Source organism: Chiloscyllium punctatum, chromosome 22 (genome assembly GCF_047496795.1).
Source record: "Chiloscyllium punctatum isolate Juve2018m chromosome 22, sChiPun1.3, whole genome shotgun sequence".
Lineage (NCBI taxonomy): Eukaryota > Metazoa > Chordata > Chondrichthyes > Orectolobiformes > Hemiscylliidae > Chiloscyllium > Chiloscyllium punctatum.
Window position 1 is genome coordinate 67,579,914 of NC_092760.1, and position 24,441 is coordinate 67,604,354.

The 24,441-nt window shown below is 40.9% G+C and overlaps 2 protein-coding genes across 11 annotated transcripts in view; one reads left to right on the forward strand and one right to left on the reverse strand.

Annotated features, from left to right (window-relative positions):
• Positions 1 to 17,392, forward strand: part of dnajc24 (DnaJ (Hsp40) homolog, subfamily C, member 24) — a 94,735-nt gene extending 77,343 nt beyond the window's left edge. For all 7 annotated transcript variants that reach the window (XM_072592582.1, XM_072592580.1, XM_072592578.1 and 4 more), the window contains exons 5-6: positions 11,632 to 11,700; positions 16,765 to 17,392. In XM_072592582.1, the coding sequence (XP_072448683.1) occupies positions 11,632 to 11,700; positions 16,765 to 16,898 (203 nt within the window). In that variant the 3' untranslated portion in view covers positions 16,899 to 17,392. The remainder of the gene's footprint in view (positions 1 to 11,631; positions 11,701 to 16,764) is intronic.
• Positions 17,393 to 22,649: 5,257 nt separating this feature from the next.
• Positions 22,650 to 24,441, reverse strand: part of immp1l (inner mitochondrial membrane peptidase subunit 1) — a 177,956-nt gene continuing 176,164 nt past the window's right edge. For all 4 annotated transcript variants that reach the window (XM_072592574.1, XM_072592575.1, XM_072592576.1 and 1 more), the window contains one exon: positions 22,650 to 24,374. In XM_072592574.1, coding sequence (XP_072448675.1) covers positions 24,312 to 24,374 — 63 coding nt within the window. In that variant the 3' untranslated portion in view covers positions 22,650 to 24,311. The remainder of the gene's footprint in view (positions 24,375 to 24,441) is intronic.

A 24,441-nucleotide genomic window follows, 5' to 3' on the forward strand; every position in this document is an offset into this window, starting at 1 on the left:
AGGAGACGGAGTAATGGTGGAGGGTTACTCTTCGGACTAGAGGCCTGTGACCACTGGTGTTCCACAGGGATTGGTTCTAGGTCCCCTTTTGTTTGTCATTCATAAATGATTTGGATGAGAATGAAGAAGGCATGGTTAGTAAGTTTGCAGATGACACCCAAATTCATGAAGAAGGTTTTCTAAGATTACAAAGGGATCTTGATCAAATGTGTCAACGAGCTGAAAAATGACAAAGTTCAATCTGGATTAATGCGAGGTATTGCATTTTTTGTACAACAAACAAGAGTAGAGCTTAAACAGTTAATGGTAGGGCCTTGGGTAGTGTTGTAGAACAAAGGGACCTCGGGTGAGGTACATAGTTCTCTAAAGTTTGCATCACATATATACAGGATGGTTAAAAAGGCATTTGGAACATTTGCCTTCATTCCTCAGTCCTTTGAGTATAGGAGCTGGGATGTTATTTTGAGGTCGTACAGGACATTGGTGAGGCCTTTTTTAAATGCTGTGTCTGGTTCTAGTCACCCAGTTATAAGAAGGTTGGAGAGGGTTCAGATGAGATTTACCCGGATGTTTCCGGGTCTGGAAGGTTTGAGTTATAAAGGAAGGCTGAATAGGCAGGGATTTTTTTTACTGGAGCGTAGGAAGTTGAGATGTGACCTGATAAAAGTTTATAAATTAGTGAGAAGTATAGATGGAGTTGCTGGGAGTTGTCTTTTCCCTCGGATGGAGAATTTCAAGTCAAGGGGTCACATTTTAAGGTGAGAGGAGAGAGATTTTAAAAAAAGACATGAAGCAAATTGTTTGCACAGAGGGTGGTTTGAGTGTGGAATGAGCTTCCCGAGGAAGTGATGGATGCAGTACAATTACAATGTTTAAAAGACATTTAGATGGATATATGATTAGGAAATGTTTGAAGGGATGTGGGCCAGGAGCAGGTAGGTGGAACTTGTTTAGGTTGGGATTATTTTCAGCATGGACTGCTTGGACTGAAGGATCTGTTTCTGTGCTGTATAACTCTGACTATCATTCAGTACCCTAAATGCCAAGCCCCCAACACTATTCAAAGCCACACTCAAGTGCTAAGTCACATTGAGGGACTAAGCTTTATATGTTGCAGAAAAAATAGTTTCAGCTGCTTTCTTTAATTTCTTTAATCTTCCAGTGGAGTGTTTGTAAAACCTTGCTTAAAGCCTGGAAATTTAGAATTAAAACAAGTTTTATTAAATGTTAAATATAAACCAAAAATAAATATTTTCAAAGAGATTAAGACTCCTTTACTCAGCAACTGCCAGCATCCATGTCTCAAAACTCCAAGAAACTCCTAACTAGTTCTGATGAAACATCAAAACTTATTTTTCTCTTTTGACCTGCCGTGTAATTTCAGCATTTTCTGATTCCGTATACAATTTCCACTGTTCAGTTTTCTTGGCATTTTATCTATTTCATTTCACCATGTTCAAATTTCATTATGCAGAATTGTTTCATCTAATAGGCTGTCATGCAGAGAGAAAAGTTAGGAGTGTGCTTCAGAAGAACAATAGTGGGCGGCACGGTGGCTCAGTGGTTAGCACTGCAGCCTCACAGCATCAGGGTCCCAGGTTCGATTCCAGCCCAGGTCTGTGTGGAGTTTACACATTCTCCATGTCTGCGTGGGTTTCCTCCGGGTGCTTCGGTTTCCTTCCACAATCACAAAGATGTGCAGGTTAGGTGAATTGGCCATGCTAAATTGCCCATAGTGTTAGGTGCATTAGTCAGAGGGAGATGGGTCGGGGTCGTTTATTCTTCGGAGGGTTGATGTGGACTCGTTGGGTTGAAGGGCCTGTTTCCACATTTTAAGGAATCTAGTCTAATAATTTTATGGCTGTAATCAGAGTGGTGAATGTATATTTTCTCACTGTTGAAGTACAGTAAGTTTAGTAAATCAATTCAGGTGCACCAAAAGAGTTTGAGGCATGTCAAATCAGTTATCAAAATACTAAGGAGATCCAGTCTATCATTTCTCAAATGAATAATTGCGCCTTTTGAAATATTGAGGTACAGTGAAATGATCATAACTAAGCATTCATATCCACGAACTCTCCATTTACTGAACCTATCATCTACTAATTCTTGACTGCCTAAAATTGTGGTGAATTAGTCAGAGCTTGAGTTCACAGCTCAATCCAAAGACTGGAGCATATCATTCAGGCTTATGCTGCCAGTGCAGTTTTGAGAGCATGGTACATTGTTGGAAGTGCAGTACAGTGTTATGTGTGATGTATTTAAATTGAGGTTCTTTCTGGCCCCTTGCTTGGCATCAAAGATCCCACAGCACAATTTCAAAGAATATTATCATCCCTAAACCAACATCACTGAAACAGATGAAACAATCACTATCAAGTTGGTCTATGTTAGAATTTACTGTATACAAACTGGCTGCTATGTTATCTAGAACACTACAAAAGTATTAATTTACTTCAGGATGTTATTTGTAAAAGGCACTGTTTATATTAAATACTTACATTTAAGCTTTGCTCATTTGGCAGAAAGTCCATTCCCACCATTTTCTGGGCACAAGTGCTGCAATTTGAGACCAGCCTGTGTGTGAAGATTTACTTACCTCATTTACTTAATAAAGTCTGACTTCAAGAGTATATAGTCTGAGCTGCTGAAATGGACTGAAGAAGTTTAATGCAGAAAAGAGTGATGAAATGTCATGAAGAATGATGAGAGGCAATGTGAAGTAAAGGGCACACCTCTAAAGGGGTGAAGGAGCAAAGGCCTTGGATATATGTGCACAAACTATTGAAGGTGGCAGTGCAGTTTCACAACATTGTTAGGCTAAGATCCTATATGTTTTCTATGTAAATAAAGTCACAAGTACAAAAGCAAGGAGATTATAATGAGATCATTTACAGACAACTGCGGGCCAGAGAAAATGTCAGTTAAACAAGTCACACATAGTACAGCACTTCAACAATGTACCACAATCTCAGTGCTGCACTGTGAGCATAAGCCTGAATGATATGCTCCTAGTCTTTGGAGTGAGCTATGAACTCAATCACTGACAAATCCACCACAATCTAGTAAGGTAAGAATTACTTGAGATGGTAGATTCAGAAAATTGAGAGTTTGTGGAAGTGAAGGCTCAGTTAAGATCATTAACTACCTTTCTTTTTTTTTAAAAAAAGTCACTGGTTTAGCCTCAACTGGCATATTGTCTAAATTGGGGAACTACACTTCAGGAAGAATATGAAAGCTTTACAGGCACTGCATAACATATTTACAGGAAATATTTGTGAAATAACTGATATCCTGTCACCAAGTCATCCTTTATTTACACGTGCATAGTACATGACATTAACCCAACCACCTCAGAGCTGGCTCCTAGAGTGAACAGACCCCCTGAATCTCTAGTTTATATCCGTCAGGCAGGACTCCCTGAGCAGGTTAACAGTCCAAATTAGGGAACTCTTATTCTATGAGGTCCACCTGCCTGACTTCATTCCAATCACTACACTTTGAAAATGACAACTTCAGTTTTGTGGATAGATTGATGAAGCTGTGGCTTTTGTTTAGGAAGGGAAGTTTGAGAGAAGAATCATTAAAAGAGGGACTATTTTCAGTGCCTGAAGGATCAAGAGCCAGAAAATATCAGTTTATGATTTGCAAACAAAATGCAGTGTGATTATAATTTGTAATGGACTGTCAAAATGTGTGGAGAAAAGAATTGGATAATTAATCAAAAAGGTGGATTTCTACCCAACTCCACCTTCCACTAATCCACCCTCCCACACATAATTTTATTTCCGGCTTAAAGATAGCCAGGAAATGATCCCTGCCAGCGACAACCCTAAAGGAAGGAGTGAAATGGCATCAGTAATAAGGAGGTCCTACCATTAGATTTGCAATGACACAGAACCACCAGTTTAGATGCTGACACCTAATGTAGTCTAAGAGCTGATACAGAGTTGAGATCTACAGTAAGTAAGTCACCAAGTATGAGTCACTGTCCCTGGCTTGGTTGCAAAAGCTGATTCTTGCACCAGCTCACCACATGACAAGATCACAAATGAAATTAAAACAGAAAGCTGGAGAAGCTAAGAAGGTCTGGCAGTATCTGTGGAGAGAGAAGCAGAGTTAATATTTCAAGTAAGGTGTGACTTCTTTGGAGCCAAAAAGTCAACTTGTTCTCCCCTTACAGAGGCCAACAGACATGTTGAGTTTCCCCAGTACTTTGTTTTTATTTCAGATTTTCAGCATCCACCGTGTTGTGCTTTAATTAAATGTCACAGATGAGTCCTGCAATAGAGGACTTTGGTGACCGACTTGGAAGGAGCGGCAAAGTGTACTGATGGAAGTTGATTGTCACATCAGCCACTAGAGATGAATGACATCATGCTACCATGGCTTCACATGTTGCTGCTGACCCACATAGGGTCACCCACAAGAGCACTCTTCTGAACTTTGGGTAGTGCAGGGACAGTTAGTTAGCTATTCTGCTCAAATAATTTCAATGGCAGCCTACACATTGGCAGCAAAGCTGTGGCATTTGATTTGTATCTCTTCGGGCAGTGCAGAACCAGGGGAGCCAATTTTTGAATTTGAGACTGAATTGATTAGTCCAATTTCTAAAAAAAATTGTACAAAATGAATAATGAGATTGCCATATACAAGAGATCATGAAATCCGAATCTATTATATTGATGAAGGAAATGAAAACCAGAAAAATGATACTGAAAAGAGCCAGCCATTGGAAATAATATGGCTGACTTACTTAAACACCACCTCCTTCACTGTTAAGTCTAAGATATAATTTGGAGGTGCCGGTGTTGGACTGAGATGTTCAAAGCTAAAAATCACACAACACTAGATTATAGTCCAACAGATTTATTTGAAAGCACTAGCTTTTGGAGTGCTGCTCCTTCATCAGAACAACCACCTGATGAAGGAGCAATGCTCCAAAAGCTAGTGCTTCCAATTAAACCTGTTGATTATAACTTGTGTGATTTTTAAGTCTAAGATGCAGGAATTTCACAAGTTTCTTTACTAACTTTATTAGTTGTATTAAAATCTTGTAAAATTTCATTTAATTCCTGCTTTTTTTCTCAAGGTTCCTATCGATTTGACCAAAATGCTTGAATAGTTTTGATAATAAAAGTTTTATTCACCTTCTATAACTGTTGTTGAATGCAATTAGCAAAGAAAAAGCCAGGAGGTTGATGAGTTGACAATCCTTTCCAAAGGGAATTATGGTGATCAAAAAAGTGCTGTGTGAAGAGGTGAGGGAGGCAATTACAATTGTGACTTTCAAAAGCAAACTGATTAACTACGTGAAACAGAAACATTTTCATGGCTATGGAGAATTGCAGAGAAGTGGGATTAATTTGATAACTTTTTTTAAAAATGCAGGCGTGATAGGCTGATAGAAGACCTCCCATATTGTCATATTTGGGAGGTTTTGAATATGGCATTGTGAATGAAAAGAAAACAACCATTTATTTTTAAATTCTATGTTTACCCTCTTAAACTAGTGAAGGAATCTTGACTTTCACATTTTAATGCTAGGTTTATGGCAACATTGCGTACAATACCTCAGGCTACATCATTTGTGTGTCACTAGAGGTTAGTGGTATTAAGTCATTGTCATACTTGTGGCTCTAGACCTTCCTTCAGGAATTTTGACCAGAGGTGTAGTACCTTGCTATATTTAGAGTAGAGTAATTTTTATTTGTTCTTTCTACCATATACAACTGATACAGTAAAAACAAGACAGTGTTCCTCCAATCCTGAGGGTGCTACATTGACAGCATAAACGACACAATCATACATAGCATAAAGTGCTTAAGAAGTGCAAAACATGCAAGTTACAGTGTAACAGAAGAATGATGAATAGATATTTTCCTAGCAGCAATACAAAATAATATTAGATGGGAAAGTGTCTGATTAAACTGTCTTAAGGAGCCTGATGGCTTGGGGGAAGAAACTGTTGCACAGTCTGGCCGTGAGAAACCGGTATCTTCTGCCTGATGGCAGGATGGAAGAGAGTTTGAGTGAGGGATGTGTGGGGACTTCCACTATGCTGTTAGCCTTTCAGATGCAGTGTGTGAACTAAATCTTGGTAATGGAGTGAAGAGAGACCCCGATGATCTTCTCAGCTGTTCTCACTATCCATTGTAGGGTCATATGAACGAAGACGGTGCACTTCCCGAATCAGGCAGTGATGCAGCAGGTCAGGGTACTCCTAATGACCCTCTGTAGAATGTGGTGAGGATGGGGGGGTGGGAGCTGGGCTTTCCTCAGCCTGCTGAGAAAGTAGACATGCTGCTGGGCTTTCTTGGTTACGGAGCTGGTGTTGAGGGTTCAGCTGAGATTCTCCGCCAGGTATATGCCAAGAAATTTGGTGCTCTTCATGATCTTCACAGGGGAGCCATCGAGGTCCAGCAGAGACTCTAGTAACTGAAGTTAGATATGTACAAAATGATTACAGAATGGTTGTATGTTTTTAAGAAATATTGAGAAGGTAATATTTCTTGCCTTTCTAATGAGGGATGAATTCATGATCAAATGCTCACTGTGGGGAATGTTTTTTCTGAAACAGAAAACAGAAATTGCTGGAGAAACGCAGCAGGTCTGGTAGCATATGTGGATGTCAATATTTTGGAGCCTTCTTCAGAACTGATGAAAGCTAAGAAAAAGTGGTATACAGGCTAACACTTGGAAGGTGGGTGTGATGGAATACACAATAGGTGGAGATGGAGTTTCGAGGGGGAGAAAGACAGGTAGAGAAAGGGATAGATAATGGAAAGCTAAGGAGAAAAATTATCTGATTTTGGGACCACAAGTAGGTGTAAATGAATTGGTAGTGCTGAAAGCAGCTCATGTGATCACAGAATTCCTACAATGTGGATAGAGGCCATTCAGCCCTTCTAGTCCACTGACTCGCCAAACAGCATCCCACCACACTATCCCCATAACCCTGCACTTAGAATGGCTAACTCTCTAGCCTACACATCCTTCCAAACTACAGGGTAACTTAGTGTGGCCAATCCTCCTAAGTTGCATATCTTTGGACTGTGGAAGGAAACCATGCACCTGGCAGAAACTCATGCAGACACAGGGGAGAGCATGCAATGTAACACAGTCACCGAAGGCTGTAATCGAACCTAGGTCCCTGCAGTTGTGAGGCAGCACTACTAACCATTGAGCCACCATGCCGCCTTGATGCCAGATCCTGTGATGTAAGGTGGGTAAAGGATATCAAAAACTCTGTTTATGCCCTAAAACTATTGAACTCAATATTGAGTCCTGAAGGCTATAAGGTCCACAAGTGGAAAATGAGATGCTGTTCTTCCAGCTTGCACTGACCCTCACTGGAGTACTACAGCAAACCCCAGACAGAAATGTTGGCCAGGGAACATGGTGGTGTGTTGAAGTGGCAGGAAACTGGAAACTTGGTGTTATTTTTACAGACAGCTCTTCTTTCTCCCTGGCTTACTATTCTCCATTCGTTGTCTGCCTAACTCCTCTTCTCTTCCTATGGGCTGTACCTCCACCTATTGCTTACACCTTTATTCTACACCTGCCCCTTCCCACCCGCGTTTTAGCATATACAATTCTTTTCCTACCTATCATCAGTGCTGAAGAAGGATCATTGGACTTTAAATGTTAACTCTGCTTTCTCTCCACAGATGATGCCAGACCGTCTGAGTTTCTCCAGCAATTTTTGTTTCTCATCTTCTATTATTTGGTTTTGTCTATGGTGGACAATTGCTTGTAGCATACCTTTTAGCCTTAAGTGCAGTGCTCCATGGACCATGTCGTTGAACTTCTGCTGGCTGTAAACACTGTCTTGGCAGTTGAGGCTTGCTGATTGATAACATTTGTTCTTGTGTCTAACTTGAAATCCATGCGATGCCAATTGACACACATGTCAACATGATAAAATGTTTGGTTTGGGTTCCTTAGAAAAAGTTTGATTTTATCTTGTACTAGAGACTACTACCTTATATCACCTTTGTATGTCTTCGATCTTCTGTTTTCTGTGGCTGTAAGTTGCTATGGGGCACATTTCCTGAAAGTGACCTCCCTTGTTACAACAGCAGCATTTGATTTATAAATGGGCAACATGCCGTAATGACTACCTCAGTGACTCTGACCTTCATCATTATGAAGTGCTTTGAGAGGCTAGTAGTGGGATGCATCAACTCCAGTCTCCCAGATTTCCTTGATCCATTATATTTCACCTACCATCACAATAGGTCCACAGCATCTCCCTGGCCCTACACTCATCCCTGGATACAAGGCCATATGTCTGGATAACCAGGACATCTATGTCAGATTCCTATTTATTGACTTTAGTTCTGCCTTCAACAGCATCAAAGCTCATTTGAATCTCCGAGATCTCAGACTCTGCTCCCCCCCCGCAACTGGATCCTTGACTCCCTGACCCGCAAATCAGATTCAAGAAGGATAGGCAACAACACCTCCACCATAATCCTCAACACGAGTACTACGCAAGACTACATACTTAGTCCCTTACTGTACTCCTTATGCACTCTTGAAGCAATGCTGACTAAGCCCTACTTTACTATGCACTTGCATGTAATCTGCAATCTCATTCTTAATAATGGACTCTTAAAATTTTACCAACAACTATGGACAGGCTAACCAGTCTATAGTTTCCTATCTGCCTCTCTCCCTTTTTAAAAAGAGATGTTATCTTACTAATCTTCCAGCCCTCCTTGACTTTGTGATTCAATGGCTCTGAAATTTCCTCCGCTATCTCCCTCAGAACTCTGGGTATAGTCCAATGGTCCATCATTCAGACCATTCAGCTTCTCCAGCACCATCTCCTTCATGATAGCTACTGCACTCACCTCTGCTCCCTAACTTTCTTGAAGTTCTGGTATGCTGCTGATGTCTTCTAATGTGAAAACTGAAGCAAATTCTGTTCCTCCACCATTTCTTTGTTTCCCATTACTACTTCTCCAACCTCATTTTCCAGCAGTGCAATGCACACTCTCTTGCCTATCTTCTATCTTTTAGATACCTTAAAAAAACTCTTGCAATTTTCTTTTATATTACTCGCTCGCTTATTCTTATATTTCATCTCTCCCCACTTACTGTTTTTTTTCAGTTATCCTTTGCTGTTTTTTAAAGGCTTTCCAGTTCTCTGGCTTCCCACTAATCTTCACCACATTGTACTTTTTCTGTTTGGGTTTTTATACTCTTCCTGATTTTCCTTCTCAGCTACAATTGCCTTGTCCTCCCCAAATATATTTATTCTTCTTTGGGTTGAATTTCTGCTGTGCCTGCCAAATTATCCTCTCACGTTCCTATATTGCTGCTTCACCATCTTCCCTGCTAAGATCCCCTTCCAATCAACCCTGTCTAGCTCCTCCTTCATGTCTTTGTAGTTATCTTTACTCAGTTGTAATACTGATGCATCTGATTAGAACATGAGCTTCCCATCTCTTGCATCAATCTGATAGTTCTGTGCTGTTTACTTTCAATGGTTTTAATGTCCTTTCACTAGTCTGTCAAACTTGTGCTCAATTTGTTCACTGTAGCCCAATCAATGTCTTCTATAAATTTTTGCTGCTTTCTATGAAACCAAAACATCTACTGGCCTTTTCTGTTTCACTATTATTTGCCTGTGCCTTGTGTTTTCAGGGATTATGACTCCCGGATTATCTTTTCATCCACATCTTTCACTTTCTTTTTATTTATATATTTTAACTAAGCTTGTGCTTCTACTCCAATACAACAATAAGTTGTATTTATGTAGAGTTTTTAACGTAACAAAATAATTAATGTCCTTAACAGGAATGCTAAGAAACAAAAATTGAGAATCAATTCCAAAGTGGATATCGTGTAATTTGGGTCAAATAATGATATTTGATGTGGAAGACATGTTGTATTGCCATTTGCAGTAAATACTTGGCATCAACGCATTTATGTCAGAATATTGCCCAAAGCTCTGTCGGTCTTATTTAGAATCCACTGGAAGCACACTCAATTCTGAATCAACTGATTACATTCGATTGCAGATCGGAAATGTAAGATCTAGTCTAACACCCCGAGGGCAGTACTGAAGAAAGATTGCATGGTCACAGATGATCCTGGATGATCTTGATAAGGTGGATATGGAAAGAATGTTTCCCTTGTCAGTGAATCCAGAACTCAGGTCTCTGTTAAAAATTATGGGTCACCATTTCAGCGCAGATGACGATGAATTTATTCTCTGAGGATTGTCCAACTTTAGAACTTTGCCTCGGGAGACAGTGGCGGTGAGGTAATTGAATTTTTTTTAGGCAGAGGTAGATTCTTGTCAGGCAAGGGAATCAGGATTTAGGGGGTAAATGTGAAGAAGGAACTTGAAAGACAAATCAGTCATGATCTTATTGAATGACAAGCAGGTTTGAATGGGCCGAATGGTCTATTTCCGCTCCAGTTTTGCATTTTCGTTTGAGCTCTGATCTGTTCTGCCCTAAGTTACAAGGCATTTTGTAAATTACTCTGTTAGCAGGTGTCTGGAGCAAGCAGATCTCCTTTGCTGCGCTGATTCAAATTATACAAATCAGTCGAGGAGGAAGTGAGGCCTGCAGATGCTGGAGATCAGCTGAAAATGTGTTGCTGGAAAAGCGCAGCAGGTCAAAACTAGGGGTTGTACAGAAAGATGAGATGCTCACTAATAAATTCTCTGTCTCTTTCACTCTGTGTGTGTGTGTGTGTGTGTGTGTGTGTGTGTGTGTCTTCTCTACCCCCCCCCCCCCCCCCCCCCCGCCTCATATGCACGCGCGCACACAGATAAGTCTATGGAGTGAATTTATATTTGCAGATACATTCTATTTTGCTCAAAAAATGCACAATCTGCAGGCACTCAATACATGTAATATTTTTTAAATTCCACTTTGGAAATAGAATCAGTCTGACTCAAGATTGGGATACAGCCAGACACTAACCTCACATCTTTTAATGCATCGTCTGAGCTGAGATGTCACCTTTTGTTATAAAATCTCAAGTTATCTTGAGAATGTGACTGAAAAGAAGTTCTGGGATTTACATATTAATGAACCGAAACATTGTAAAAGATGAAAGATTTAACAACAATCCAGATTTGTTCAATATGTCATTTCAGCTGCATGACACTGTAATCTTTTATTATAAATTCTGCGTTTTATTTTCCATAACTACCTGATGAAGGCATGGCGCTCCGAAAGCTGGTGCTTCCAAATAAATCTGTTGGGTTATAACCTGGTGTCGTATGATTTTTAACTTTGTCCATCCCAGTCCAACACCAACTCCTCCACATCATGACTAATACATTCAATAAGGAGCTCGTGAGAAATTTTGTTATGCATTGGTTATGTGCTACCAGTAGTTGAGGCAAATAGCATAGATGCACCTAAGGAGAAGTTGGATAATTACGAGGGACAAAGAAGTAGAAGATGTTGATGGGAATAAAATGCGTCGTGCCGCATAAATGCTGGCATAGACCCAGTTGAACTGTGATCCATTTCTGTTCTCTACATTCTACATAATAAAGACTAAGGGAAAATTAATTATTTGAAAATGTGACATATTTCTGCAAAATTAACTATTACTGTCTGTTGATGAAATTAACTGCTCTTTCTTGTTATGTTTCAGAAGTGACCATGTCACAGACGTGGCCAGTTGATGCACAAGTCCCTTTAGAAGACATGCATTGGGTTGCAGGTAAGAATAAGTGCTGGTTTATCTGGAAGTTGCTGAGGTTAGGAAGGTTTTGAAACTCTTGATATAAGTGGCAATGGATATTACTCCTGTGTCAGGGTTGTGAGTTGCAGATTGCATGCACAATTGAGGCTGATAGGTGAGTGCAGTAGTGGGGGTATGTTTCATTGTCTGAGTTCCCATCCTTCAGATGAGACATGCTGATGGTTCAGGTGGAAATTTTAGATTTGAAGCTAAATAAATGAGTTTTCTGTGCCTTGGTTCATATTTTTGGACTCAACCAATGTCAACAAGAATAAATGAACTCATTACTCGTTTCATTTCTTTTGTGCCTTCTTGATTTAAAAAAAAACTACTTATGGGACATGGGCATCGCTAATTGGGCAGCATTTATTGCCTTCTCCTAACTGCCCTTGAGAAGATGGTGGTGTGTTGCTTTCTTGAACTGCTGCAATCCATGAGCTGTAGGTTGACCCACAATGTCCTTAGTGAGGGATTCCAGGATTTTGACTCTGTGACAATTAAGGAATGGTGATATATATTTTAAATCACAATGGTGATGGCTTAGAGGGTACTTGCAAGTGGTAGTGTTTCCATTATCTATTGCCATTGGCCTTCTAGATGAAGTGGTTGTGGGCTTGGAAGGTGAATCTTGTAAATACTGCTACTGAGTGTCAATGGTGGAGGGTGTCAATGCAGATGGATGCGATGCCAAACAAGTAGGCTGCACTCCCTGAATGGTGTAAAGCTACTTTAGTGTTATTGAAGCCACAGCTGTTCAGGCAAGTGGAGAGTATTCCATCACACATCTGACTTGTAGATGATGGACAGGCTTTGGGGAGTCAGAAGGTGAAATACTCGCCACAATATTCCCAGCTTTTGATCTGCTCCTGTGGCCATTGTTTATGTGGTGAGTCCATTTGAGTTTCTGATCAGTGATAGCTCCCAGGATCTTGATAGTCTGAATTCATTGTTGGCAACGCTATTGAATGTCAATGGTGGGGGTTGGATTGTCTCTTACTGGAGATGGTCATTGCCTGGCATTTGTATGGCATGAATGTAACTCAGCAGTTCTCTGCACAAGCCTGGATATTGGCTAGATCTTGTTGTGGTTGAACATGGACTGCAGCATCTGAGAAGGTGTAAATCATCCAATCATAAGAGCTCATCCTCACATCTGACCTTCTGATAGAGGAAGGTCATTGATGAAGCATCTGAAGGTGGTTAGGCCTAGGTCCCTGAGGTTCACCTGCAACGATGTCATGGAGCTGCGATAGTTGACCTCCAATTACAACCATCTTCATATGTGCCAGGTATGACTTGAACCAGTGGAGAATTTGTTCCCAATATCCATTGATTTCACTTTTGCTAGGTCTGCTTAATGCCACACTTGATCAAATGCGTCAAAGGCAGTCATTCTCATGTTACCTCTGGAATTCAGCTCTTTTCTCCATGTTTGAAACAAGGCTGTAATGAAGTCAGGAGCTGGATGGCCCTGGTGGAACCCAAACTGGGCATTACTGATCAGGTTGTTGCTGAGCAAGTGTAGCTTGATAATGCTGTTGATGACATGTTCCATCACTTTCCTGATCATCAAGAGTAGACTGATGGGATGGTAATTTGCTGGGTTGGATTTGTCCTACTTTTTGTGTGTACCTGGGTATACCTGGGCAATTTTCCACATTGTTGGGTACATGCCAGTGTTCTAACTGTACTGGAAGAACTTTGTTAGGTGAGTGGCAAGTTCTAGAGCGGAAGTCTTCAGTACTATTATCAAAATATTGTCTGGGCTTATAGCATTTGTAGTATCCAGTGCCTCCAACCATTTCTTGATATCACGTAGAGTGAGCCAAATTGGCTAAAGACTGTATCTGTGATGCTGGGGATCACTGGAGGAGGCCGAGATGGATTATCAGCTTGGCACTACTGACTGAAGATTGCTGAAAGTTCTTTAGCCTTATCTTTTGCACTCATGTTGGGCTCTTCCATTATTTGAGGATGGGGCTATTTGTGGAGCCTCTTCCCCTAGTGAGCTGTTTAATTGACCCACCACCATTCACAACTGAATGTGGCAGAACTGCAGAGCTTGGATCTGAGCCATTGGTGTGGGATTGTTTTAGATTTATTTATCACTTGCTGCTTATGTTATTTGGCATGCAAGTAGTCCTGTTTGGCAGCTGCATCAGGTTGACACTTCATTTTTAGGTATGCCCGGTGCTGCTCCTGGCATGCTGTCCTGTACTCTATTGAATTAGGGTTAATCTCCTGGTTTGATAGTAATCGTTGAGTAGGTAATATGCAGGCCATGAGGTTGCAGGTTACGCTGGAGTGCAGTTTTGCTATTATTGATGGCTGGCTGGGTATCCATGAAGTACTATCTTGAGTTGCATGATCTGTTCAAAGTTGGTGCCAATTCATTGCGGTAGTGCTATACAACAGAATAAAGGATATTCTCAATGTGAAGGTGTCTCCACAAGGACTGTGTGATGGCCACTCTTAATTGATATTGTCACGTACAAGCTGGAGGCAGACTGCAAATGATGAGATGATATGTGTTTTTCCCTCTGGTTCTGTGGCAGGTGGTGAGGGAAGAAACAAATCTAGCAGCTATGTCCTTTAGGATCTGATCAGCTCAATCAGCTGTGCTATTGCCAAGCACTCTTAGTGGTGGACGTTGAAATTCACCCAGTGTACATTTGCACCCTTACTAACCTCAGTGCTTCCTCCAAGTGTTGCTCAACATGGAGGATATATGGAAAATGGCTGCTACATTAATTACAAAAACTATAAAGTCAACTATGCAATAGGATATGGTTTGGGAAGTTCAAGGACTGCTTAAAAATAACTAACTGTATGTGGGCATTATGTGATGCAATATTAATCAAGCAACTGCACTTGATTGTTTGTAATCAGTAGTGAGGACATGTGGGAAGAAAGCTCAATGACAAAGGGATTTAGGTATTAACTTTGTATCTCTGAAAGTTCCCTGCTGACATAGGAGTGTGTCAGGATGCTGGGGGTGAGACCTGGAGGGCAGTTTCATATCTTTCTTTTCAAACATTTTTCACAATGCAAAAGCACAGAGTTTCACAATCCTCAGCAGTCCATTTTGGGGTTACCCACCCTGAATCCCAGTGAGCTCAACCATGCCAGAACATAAATTCCAAGCACTGTAGTATTTATTGTCAGGAAGAGTTTGCAGCCTGGGAAATGACCCAACGCTGCAAGAGAAAGAAGTTAGGTTGGAATGTATGGTGAGGCTATGTAATTTGGTTTTTTTTTTGTGTGGGCTGTCACGTATTTGCTTCTTTGCCAATTATTATTTCTTTTTGAACACTTTCCAGAGCAATGTGTTGAAGACACAGCTATTTTTTGTTATTAGTATTCTCTTCCAAGAGTGGGATGTCCGTTTGCAATGGTACCTTGGATCATTGGCCTTGGGAATATACAGCTTTGAGAAGCAATTTTTGATATTTTTACATGGATTAGGTTTGGTCACTGTATTTTTAATTTGAAATTATGTAATAGCTCATTGAAACTGAGAATAACACCAGCAATACAGCACCAATAATGATCCCACCTGCAACTTGCAATTATGGGGCCATGCCTTAATTATAGAGACATCATCATTACTAGTGCTACCACAACATTTAGTGCAGCTAACTTGTACAACATCCACGCAATTTCAGAAAGTGCACTATGGGAAGGCAGGAAGCCAAACCAAGAAAGCAAAGAATAGATGAGGCAATATTGCAAAGTTGATCAAAGAGAATTTGAGACATTTTTCAGTGAGAAAGTTGAAAGCTTTGGGAGAGATTTCCAGAGACCAGAGTCTGGCTGAAGTTTACACAACAATGAGTAGGAAAGAGAGAGTGTACAAAAGGGTAGAGTTAAATGAACAAAGTGTTGGTCAGAGCATTGAGTACAGGAGGTGGGAGGTCATGTTGCAGCTGAACAGGACATCGATTAGGCCACGTTTGGAATGTTGTCTGCAATTCTGGTCTCCCTCCTATCGGAAGATGTTGTGAAATTTGAAAGGGTTCAGAAAAGATTTACAAAACATTGCCAGGGTTGGAGGATTTGAGCTACAAGGAGAGGCTGAATAGGCTGGGGCTGTTTTCCATGGAGCATTGGAGGCTGAGGGGTAACCTTAGAGGTTTATAATATAGTGAGGGAGCATAGACAGGGTAAATAGAATGGTCTTTTCCCTGGATTGGAAGAGTTCAGAACTAGATGGCATAAGTTTAAGGTGAGAAGGGAAAAATTTAAAAGGGACCTAAGGGGCAACTTTTTTTTTACACAGAGGATAGTGTGTGTATGGAATGAGCTGCCAGAGGAAGTGTTGGAGGCTGGTACAATTGTAACATTTAAAGGCATCTGGATGGGTATATGAGTAGGAAGGGTTTAGAGAAATATGGGCCAAGTGCTGGCAAATGGGACCAGATTAGGTTGGGATATCTGGTCAGCAAGGACGAACTGGACTGAAGGGTCTGTTTCCATGCTATACACTGCTGAAGTGGGGGAAGCAGAAAATGCAAGACTAGAGGTGGTTGTTTAGATGAAATGGTGTAAGACTATGTAGGAACCTAAAATTGTGATATATTCATGTGACTTGGAACAGCAGAATTTTAGCCAAAGTGTTTTTCTTCCATTCTCAGTCTACTTGTCCTGAGAAATTGAAGTTTATCAATGTTGGGTCAAAGAAGCAAGAGGTTTGGTGTACTCGGGTTGGAAATTTCCACTATCAACTTGGAGTAAGAGCAGAGAGCACTTTTAGACAGATGAAATCAAATCATCTTGGTGATTGAGGTTGAGAGTTTGAACCTCTCCTCCATATTGAACAATGTATCAGATTAGTGAACAGCTGGTTTTATCTTAATGTAATACCGAAGCATATGTATAGTTAATAACATTCTATTGAATTTAAAAGCACTAGAAATGTGCACTTTTTTTAACAATAGAACTCCGATGTAATGATATGTTATATTTTAATAAGGTCCAGACATTGTAAAAGTTTGATTTATGCAACACAGAAATATTAATCAGACTATACTTTTCTTTTCCAAGCTGATCAGTGCTACAAATACAATTGTCGATGCGGTGGTGAATATGTTCTTTCAAAAGAAGAAGTGGAAGAAAACGTATTTCTCCTTTGTTGCAACTCTTGCTCTCTCAGCATAGAGATCTTGAACGGAAGTTGATATCCTTCAATTGAGTTTTCTTTTAGAATGTATCGTCCACAGAAGCCTAGCAGCTGTCATGCAGAATGAATATTAGAAATGCTGACTGTGATGAAGTACTGATTTATGGAGCTGCCTGGCTGAAACTTAAATGACTCCATCAGTTGAATTAAAACAAAAGGTTAGAATGCAAGTTTTAGTAATATGTCGGCCTAACTTTTAAATAGCCTGAGTCTGAAATGAAAATCCTCTCAACACTCATTTTTTTTCTTGCAAATGCTTAGGAATGACTAATGTCTTCTTAAGCAGCTGGAGGATAAATAATAGGACCAGTTTATGTTTGTATGAATACATTACAGCAGTGAAGCATGCACTCATAATGTGACTTTGTAGGAAAATATATTAAGTGGATGATGTCTTAAGGCAGAGAAGAAGTCTTTCTATGCTTGGGATCAGTGTCTGAGGTGTGAACATGGACATTGTTGAAGTGAATAAAGGATGAATAATCTTGTTTACCTAAATTGTAAAATATGTTTTAATATGTTTGAAGTGTTGAATGTATGGTTATTCCCTGGATATTTATTGGCATTTATCCATTAATTTTAAAAAAAAATCACATTTTAGATTTTAATCTCACTTGTACTATGCCTAACAAACAGATATGTTGCAACATTATTCACTTCAGTACTATTTATAAATTAATAAGCTAGACACTGAATCATTGATATCTTTTTAAAATTGAAATTGCCATGAAATGGCACCTGCAGTCACCATTCCCCTACACTTTCTCCTCAGTTTCAAAACCAATCCTGTTGCTGCTCTTATTTTAACTTCCTGGAAAACACAAATGTACATTTTCAACCCTAATCACTAATTTGGGATGGCACGGTGGCTCAGTGGTTAGCACTGCTGCCTCACAGCATCAGGGTCCCAGGTTCAGTTCACACCTCGCTCCCCTTCCTGGACCTCTCCATCTCCATTAGTGACGACCGACTTGACACTGACATTTTTTACAAACCCACCGACTCCCATAGCTACCTGGATTACACCTCTTACCACCCTATCTCTTGCAAAAATGCCATCCCGTATTCCCAATTTCTCTGCCTCCGCCGTATCTGCTCCCAGGAGGACCAGTTCCACCATAGAACACACCAGATGGCCTCCTTCTTTAGAGACCGCAATTTCCCTTCCCATGTGGTTAAAGATGCCCTCCAACGCATCTCGTCCACATCCCGCACCTCCGCCCTCAGACCCCACCCCTCCAACCGTAACAAGGACAGAACGCCCCTGGTGCTCACCTTCTACCCTACAAGCCTTCGCATCAACCAAATCATCCGCCAACATTTCCGCCACCTCCAAAAAAAGACCCCACCACCAGGGATATATTTCCCTCCCCACCCCTTTCCGCCTTCCGCAAAGACCGTTCCCTCTGCGACTACCTGGTCAGGTCCACACCCCCCTACAAACAACCCTCCCATTCTGGCACTTTCCCCTGCCACCGCAGGAACTGTAAAACCTGTGCCCACACCTCCTCCCTCACCTCTATCCAAGGCCCTAAAGGAGCCTTCCACATCCATCAAAGTTTTACCTGCACATCCACTAATATCATTTATTGTATCCGTTGCTCCCGATGTGGTCTCCTCTATATTGGGGAGACTGGGCACCTCCTAGCAGAGCGCTTTAGGGAACATCTCTGAGACACCCGCACCAATCAACCAAACCGCCCCGTGGCCCAACATTTCAACTCCCCCCCCCCCCCCCACTCTGCCGAGGACATGGAGGTCCTGGGCCTTCTTCACCGCCGCTCCCTCACCACCAGACGCCTGGAGGAAGAACGCCTCATCTTCCGCCTCGGAACACGCACTGTCCCCCCCATGACTTGTCCGGACTTGTCTGACCTGCCTATCTCCTTTTCCACCTATCCACTCCACCCTCTCCTCCTTGACCTATCACCTTCATCTCCTCCCCCACTCACCCATTGTACTCTATGCTACTCTCTCCCCACCCCCACCCTCCTCTAGTTTATCTCTCCACGCTTCAGGCTCAATGCCTTTATTCCTGATGAAGGGCTTTTGTCCGAAACGTCGATTTCGCTGATCATTGGATGCTGCCTGAACTGCTGTGCTCTTCCAGCACCACTAATCCAGTATCTCGCCTTGGATGACTGTCTGTGTGGAGTTTGCACACTCTCCCCGTGTCTGCATGGGTTTCCTCTTGGTAACACCATAAGACACAGGAGTGGAAGTAAAGCCATTCAGCCTATTGAGTCCACTCCGCCATTCAATCATGGCTGATGGGCATTTCAACTCCACTTACCCACATTCTCCCCGTAGCCCTTAATTCCTTGTGACATCAAGAATTTATCAATCTCTACCTTGAAGACATTTAGCGTCCTGGCCTCCACTGCACTCCGTGGCAATGAATTCCACAAGCCCACCACTCTCTGGCTGAAGAAATGTCTCCGCATTTCTGTTCTGAGTTTACCCCCTCTAATTCTAAGGCTGTGTCCACGGGACCTGGTTTCTTCGCCTAACGGAAACAATTTCCTAGCATCCACCGGGTACTCCGGTTTCCTCCCACAGTCCAAAGATGTGCAGGTCAGGTGAATTGGCCATGCTAAATTGTCCATAGTGTTAGGTCCATTAGTCAGAGGGAAATGGGTCTGGGTGGTTAATCTTCAGAGGGTCGGTATGGACTGGTTGGGCCGAAAGGCCTGTTTCCACACTGTTGGGAATCTAATCCAAAAACTCATTGCTTGATTGTCTCTCATCTATATTTGGAAAAATGCATTTGTTCCAAACATCTAGTTCATAATTCATTTGCTTTAGAATATAACTTATAGTTTTTGGAATTAAATTCCAATGCGAGATAAAGGGAACATCTATTTAAGAAATCGATATGCATCTTAAGTGAATTCAATTCAAACAATCTTGGTGCTAATTATAGTTAAAAACTAATCAATGCATATACTGCAAGCTGAGAGGTAGAGCAGTAAATAATCTTTCATTTTAGCTTCTTGGAGTGAGAAAATCTATCCGACTTCAATAACAGATTCAAATTATGTAGATAGTTCCCAGATCAAAAGAGGGTGAAACCAGCTTGCAAACAAAAGGGGTTACTTGATAGGACCTGAAACATCTAGACAGTGGATAATTGCATCCATGAGCAGATTAATTATTGAAATAGTTACAGAATTAAAGCTTTGTGTTGAAGATGAAGTTTCAATTTCTATTTGAGAACATTCTGAAGCATGCCACATAGTCATGGAGATGGGCTATGGAGATTAGAATGTTCTTTTGCTGGACAAAAACCTCAGCAAGTCTGGGAGCATCTGCAGACAGAAAGCAGTATTAACACTTTGGGTCCAGTGACCCTTCAAAAATGTTTGTATCTCTTTTAACTGTAGGCCAATTGTATCCCTTGCAGCACAGGAAGTAGTGGGGACTTGAGTTCAGTTTGAGAAATGTGACAGAGAAAGACACTGAAATATTTGCTTAGCTTGAAGCTCTTGGAATAAAACTATACTGGTCCTGACCAAACGTTATTGCATAAACGTTAACTCAGTGCGCTTGAATGTCTGTGAAAAGGCAGTTGTGTATCTGCTAGCAACCAGAAAAAGGAGCTGAGCCATCTCCAGTCATAACATCCAAAAACAGTTGACCTCAGTCACTTTGCCTAAAAGTTAATGGGTGAATTCCCATAAAATCTCACGGAGAATAGCTGGAACACTGAGGAAACTTTAAGTGAATTCCAGAGAGCTAAGGCCTACCTTTTGAGTTGGTCATAGAGTCATAGAGATGTACAGCATGGAAACAGATGCTTCGCTCCAACCCATCCCTGCCAACGATATATCCCAACCCAATCTAGTCCCACCTGCCAGCACCTGGCTCATATCCCTCCAAACCTTTCCTATTCATATACCCATCCAAATGTCTCTTAAATGTTGCAATTGTACCAGCCTCCACTACTTCCTTTGGCAGCTCATTCCATACACGTACCACCCTCTGTGTAAAAACGTTGCCCCGTAGGTCTCTTTTATATCTTTCCCTTCTCACCCTAAACCTATGCCCTCTAGTTCTGGACTCCCTGACCCCAGGGAAAAGACTTTGCCTATTTACCCTATTCATGCCTCTCATAATTTTGTAAACCTCTATTAGGTCACCCCTCAGCCTCCGACGCTCCAGGGAAACAGTCCCAGCCTGTTCAGCCTCTCCCAAGAGCTCAAATCCTCCAAACCTGGCAACATCCTTGTAACTCTTTTCTGAACCCTTTCAAGTTTCGCAACATCTTTCCAATAGGAAGAAGACCAGAATTGCACACAATATTCCAACAGTGGCCTAACCAATGTCCTGTACAGCCGCAACATCCTCCCAAATCTTGTACTCAATACTCTGACCAATAAAGGAAAGCATACCAAACACCTTCTTCACTATCCTACCTACCTGCGACTCCACTTTCAAGGAGCTATGAACCTGCGCTCCAAGGTCTCTTTGTTCAGCAATACTCCCTCGGATCTTACCATTAAGTGTATAAATCCTGCTAAGATTTGCTTTCCCAAAATGCAGCACCTCGCATTTATCTGAATTAAACTCCATCTGCCACTTCTCAGCCCATTGGCCCATCTGGTCCAGATCTTGTTGTAATCTGAGCCAACCCTCTTTGCTGTCCACTACACCTCCAATTTTTGTGTCATTTGCAAGCTTACTAACTGTATCTCTTTTATGCTCGCATCCAAATCATTTATGTAAATTACAAAAAGCAGAGGACCCAACACCGCTCCTTGTGGCACTCCACTGGTCACAGGCCTCCAGTCTGAAAAACAACTCTCCACCACCACCCTCTGTCTTCTACCTTTGAACCAGTTTTGTATCTAAATGGCTAGTTCTCCCTGTATTCCGTGAGATCTAACCTTGCTAATCAGTCTCCCATGGGGAACCTTGTCAAACACCTTACTGAAGTCCATATAGATTACATCTACCACTCTGCCCTCATCAGTCCTCTTTGTTACTTCCACAAAAAACTCAGTCAAGTTTGTGAGACTATGATTTCCCATGCACAAACCCATGTTGACTATGCCTAATCAGTCCTTGCCTTTCCAAATACATGTATATCTTGTCCCTCAGGATTCCCTCCAACAACTTGCCCACCACTGACGTCAGTCTCACTGGTCTACAGTTCCCTGGCTTGTCCTTACCATCCTTCTTAAACAGTGGCACAACGTTAGCCAGTCTTCCGGAACCTCACCTGTGACTATCGATGATACAAATATCTCAGCAAGAGGCCCAGCAATCACTTCTCTAGCTTCCCACAGAGTTCTAGGGTATACCTGATCAGGTCCTGGGGATTTATCCACTTTTGCGCATTTCAAGACACCCAGCACTTCCTCCCTTTTAAAAAAAAAAGCTACATTATCCTTTAAGATCCTCCTCATGTATAAGGGAAGCCTCAGGTGGGATGATCTTGTTGGAAATAGAAGTATAACTCATGTCATAATATTGCAGTTTATAAGTACTTGTGGTAAGTTAATGATCCTTGCTTTATATCAATGTTATTATAAATAAATGTGATTATGAATAAATTTTACAAAAAATGTGAAATTTCATGGCATAGTTCTATCACTTAATTGTAAGGTATTGGATTTCTCTTTAAACATTAACAGCCTGTAACAGGATTGTAACATAATTCAAATATGACTTGGAAATTTAGGCTGACTAAATGCAATATAAATTCTGTCATAGTCAAGACTCCTCAACCAAGTGTTGCCAGTGAGAAAATACATCTTTTTGAATACAATAAATTTTTTATTGGAGAAGTTCAACACTAATTCCTACAGTTCTGTTTTTAAATCAACAAAATACAGAAATTTGAAATGCTGTAGGTGTTCTATCACCAAAAGACATTGACCAACAGGGGTTTAGTCAGACAGAAAGAGGCCCATTTCGCCCATTGAGTTTGGTCTGATTCTTTACAAGATAAATTCCACAATCACAAGTGCAGTCATTCATAAATGAGATAAACTGGTTGATGTCAGCTGTCCTTTAGCACCTGTTTTGGTATCTTAAGTTAACATTTAGACATTGGCATCCAACTGAGCAAATTTGGCACCGTATGTGGTATGGAGGCATTTTAAGATGTGGTATGAGTGAACACCTACAATAATGCAATACAAATCCTTTATATAGCTCGATGTTTCCACATCATATCGGAGAAAATATAATTAGAGTGATTACAGCATTAGAATACAAGATTTCCTGTACTGACAATAGTCAGAGGCAAGTTGATGAAATAAAACTAGCAATGCCAAACTCAATCCTGGCAGGTATGAACAGTTGCTATCACAGTCATTTTGCTGGGGTTTACTTGTTGGGAGCAAGAATGAGCCAGCTCATTCAACCCAACAATGCACTGGTGTCTGTAGACTTGTTACTGCTTCCTGAGTTAGGTTCCAGCCAGACATGTGAAGTCTAGCTTGGAACAATCGTATTCTCACATGTGCAAGATATGCATTATTGCCGAATTCCGCTTCCATTATAAGTGGATTTAGCAGCTTATGTTTCAATAGATATGGTTCTGCAACATAAATAGCAATTGGCTCATAATTGAAGAAATCAAATCTTAAAAAAGCTGAAGGCAGGAATTTTGAATTGTGGTAAATATTCAGTGTAAAAATAATAGGAAAATTGGAGAAGGCACCCTCATCCCTCAATCTGTCCAAAATATGCAGAATGTGAAATGAAAATACACTTTTCTGGTCAGGCATTAAGGTTTAGGAATTTTCCAGCACCAGTACAAGTTCAATATAAACATTACATCTTTCACCTGTGATTTCCTGAAATCTCAGCCAATAGCAGCATATGCAACTTTTACAAATGGGACAATTACACCATTCTGTTACTGGATAAGTAGGCCACAGGCCTGTGGTAGTAACTCAGAAAATAGGAATTTAAGCCCTATCTCAAGGGGTTGAACATTTGAATTCAATTTTTTTTTTAAAAACTGTAAATAAAAAGGTATTTGTAACAAAAATGAATATAAAATGTAACTGTCATAAAGCCCCAACTGGTTCACTAATGCCTTTGTATAGGACTACAATGCCAGAGCATTGTAGTTGATTTTACCTGTATATTTTGTAGGGCAAATTACCAATTGCCTATTGTGTCATGCAAATATGGGGATAAAGGTATACAGTACCAAAGCGGTTTCCCTGTTAATAGTTGATCCTCAGTTTCTCCAACATTTTTGTGCACCTCGTTCTCTTCTTGTAGCATTTCTTTATTATTGCAAACGGTTCTGATTACAGCATATTGTGGTCAAAAATCACCACCACTTTATCCAGTGCTTAAAAAGTCTCTGATTGGAAAACATCCGGTTTGAAGTTGGTTTTCATTTAAATGTCTGTTTGACTAAGAAATAAATCATTGCCGTCTACTAAATTCATCGTGGAGAAGTGCTGTTAGGGCTTTCTTTCAGGAAACCAAATTCGTGCAGTGGCCAAATCTACAAAATAAAAATGAACATTTAATATGATTGTTTCCTTCTTATTTGCTTGTTTAATGTTTTTCCA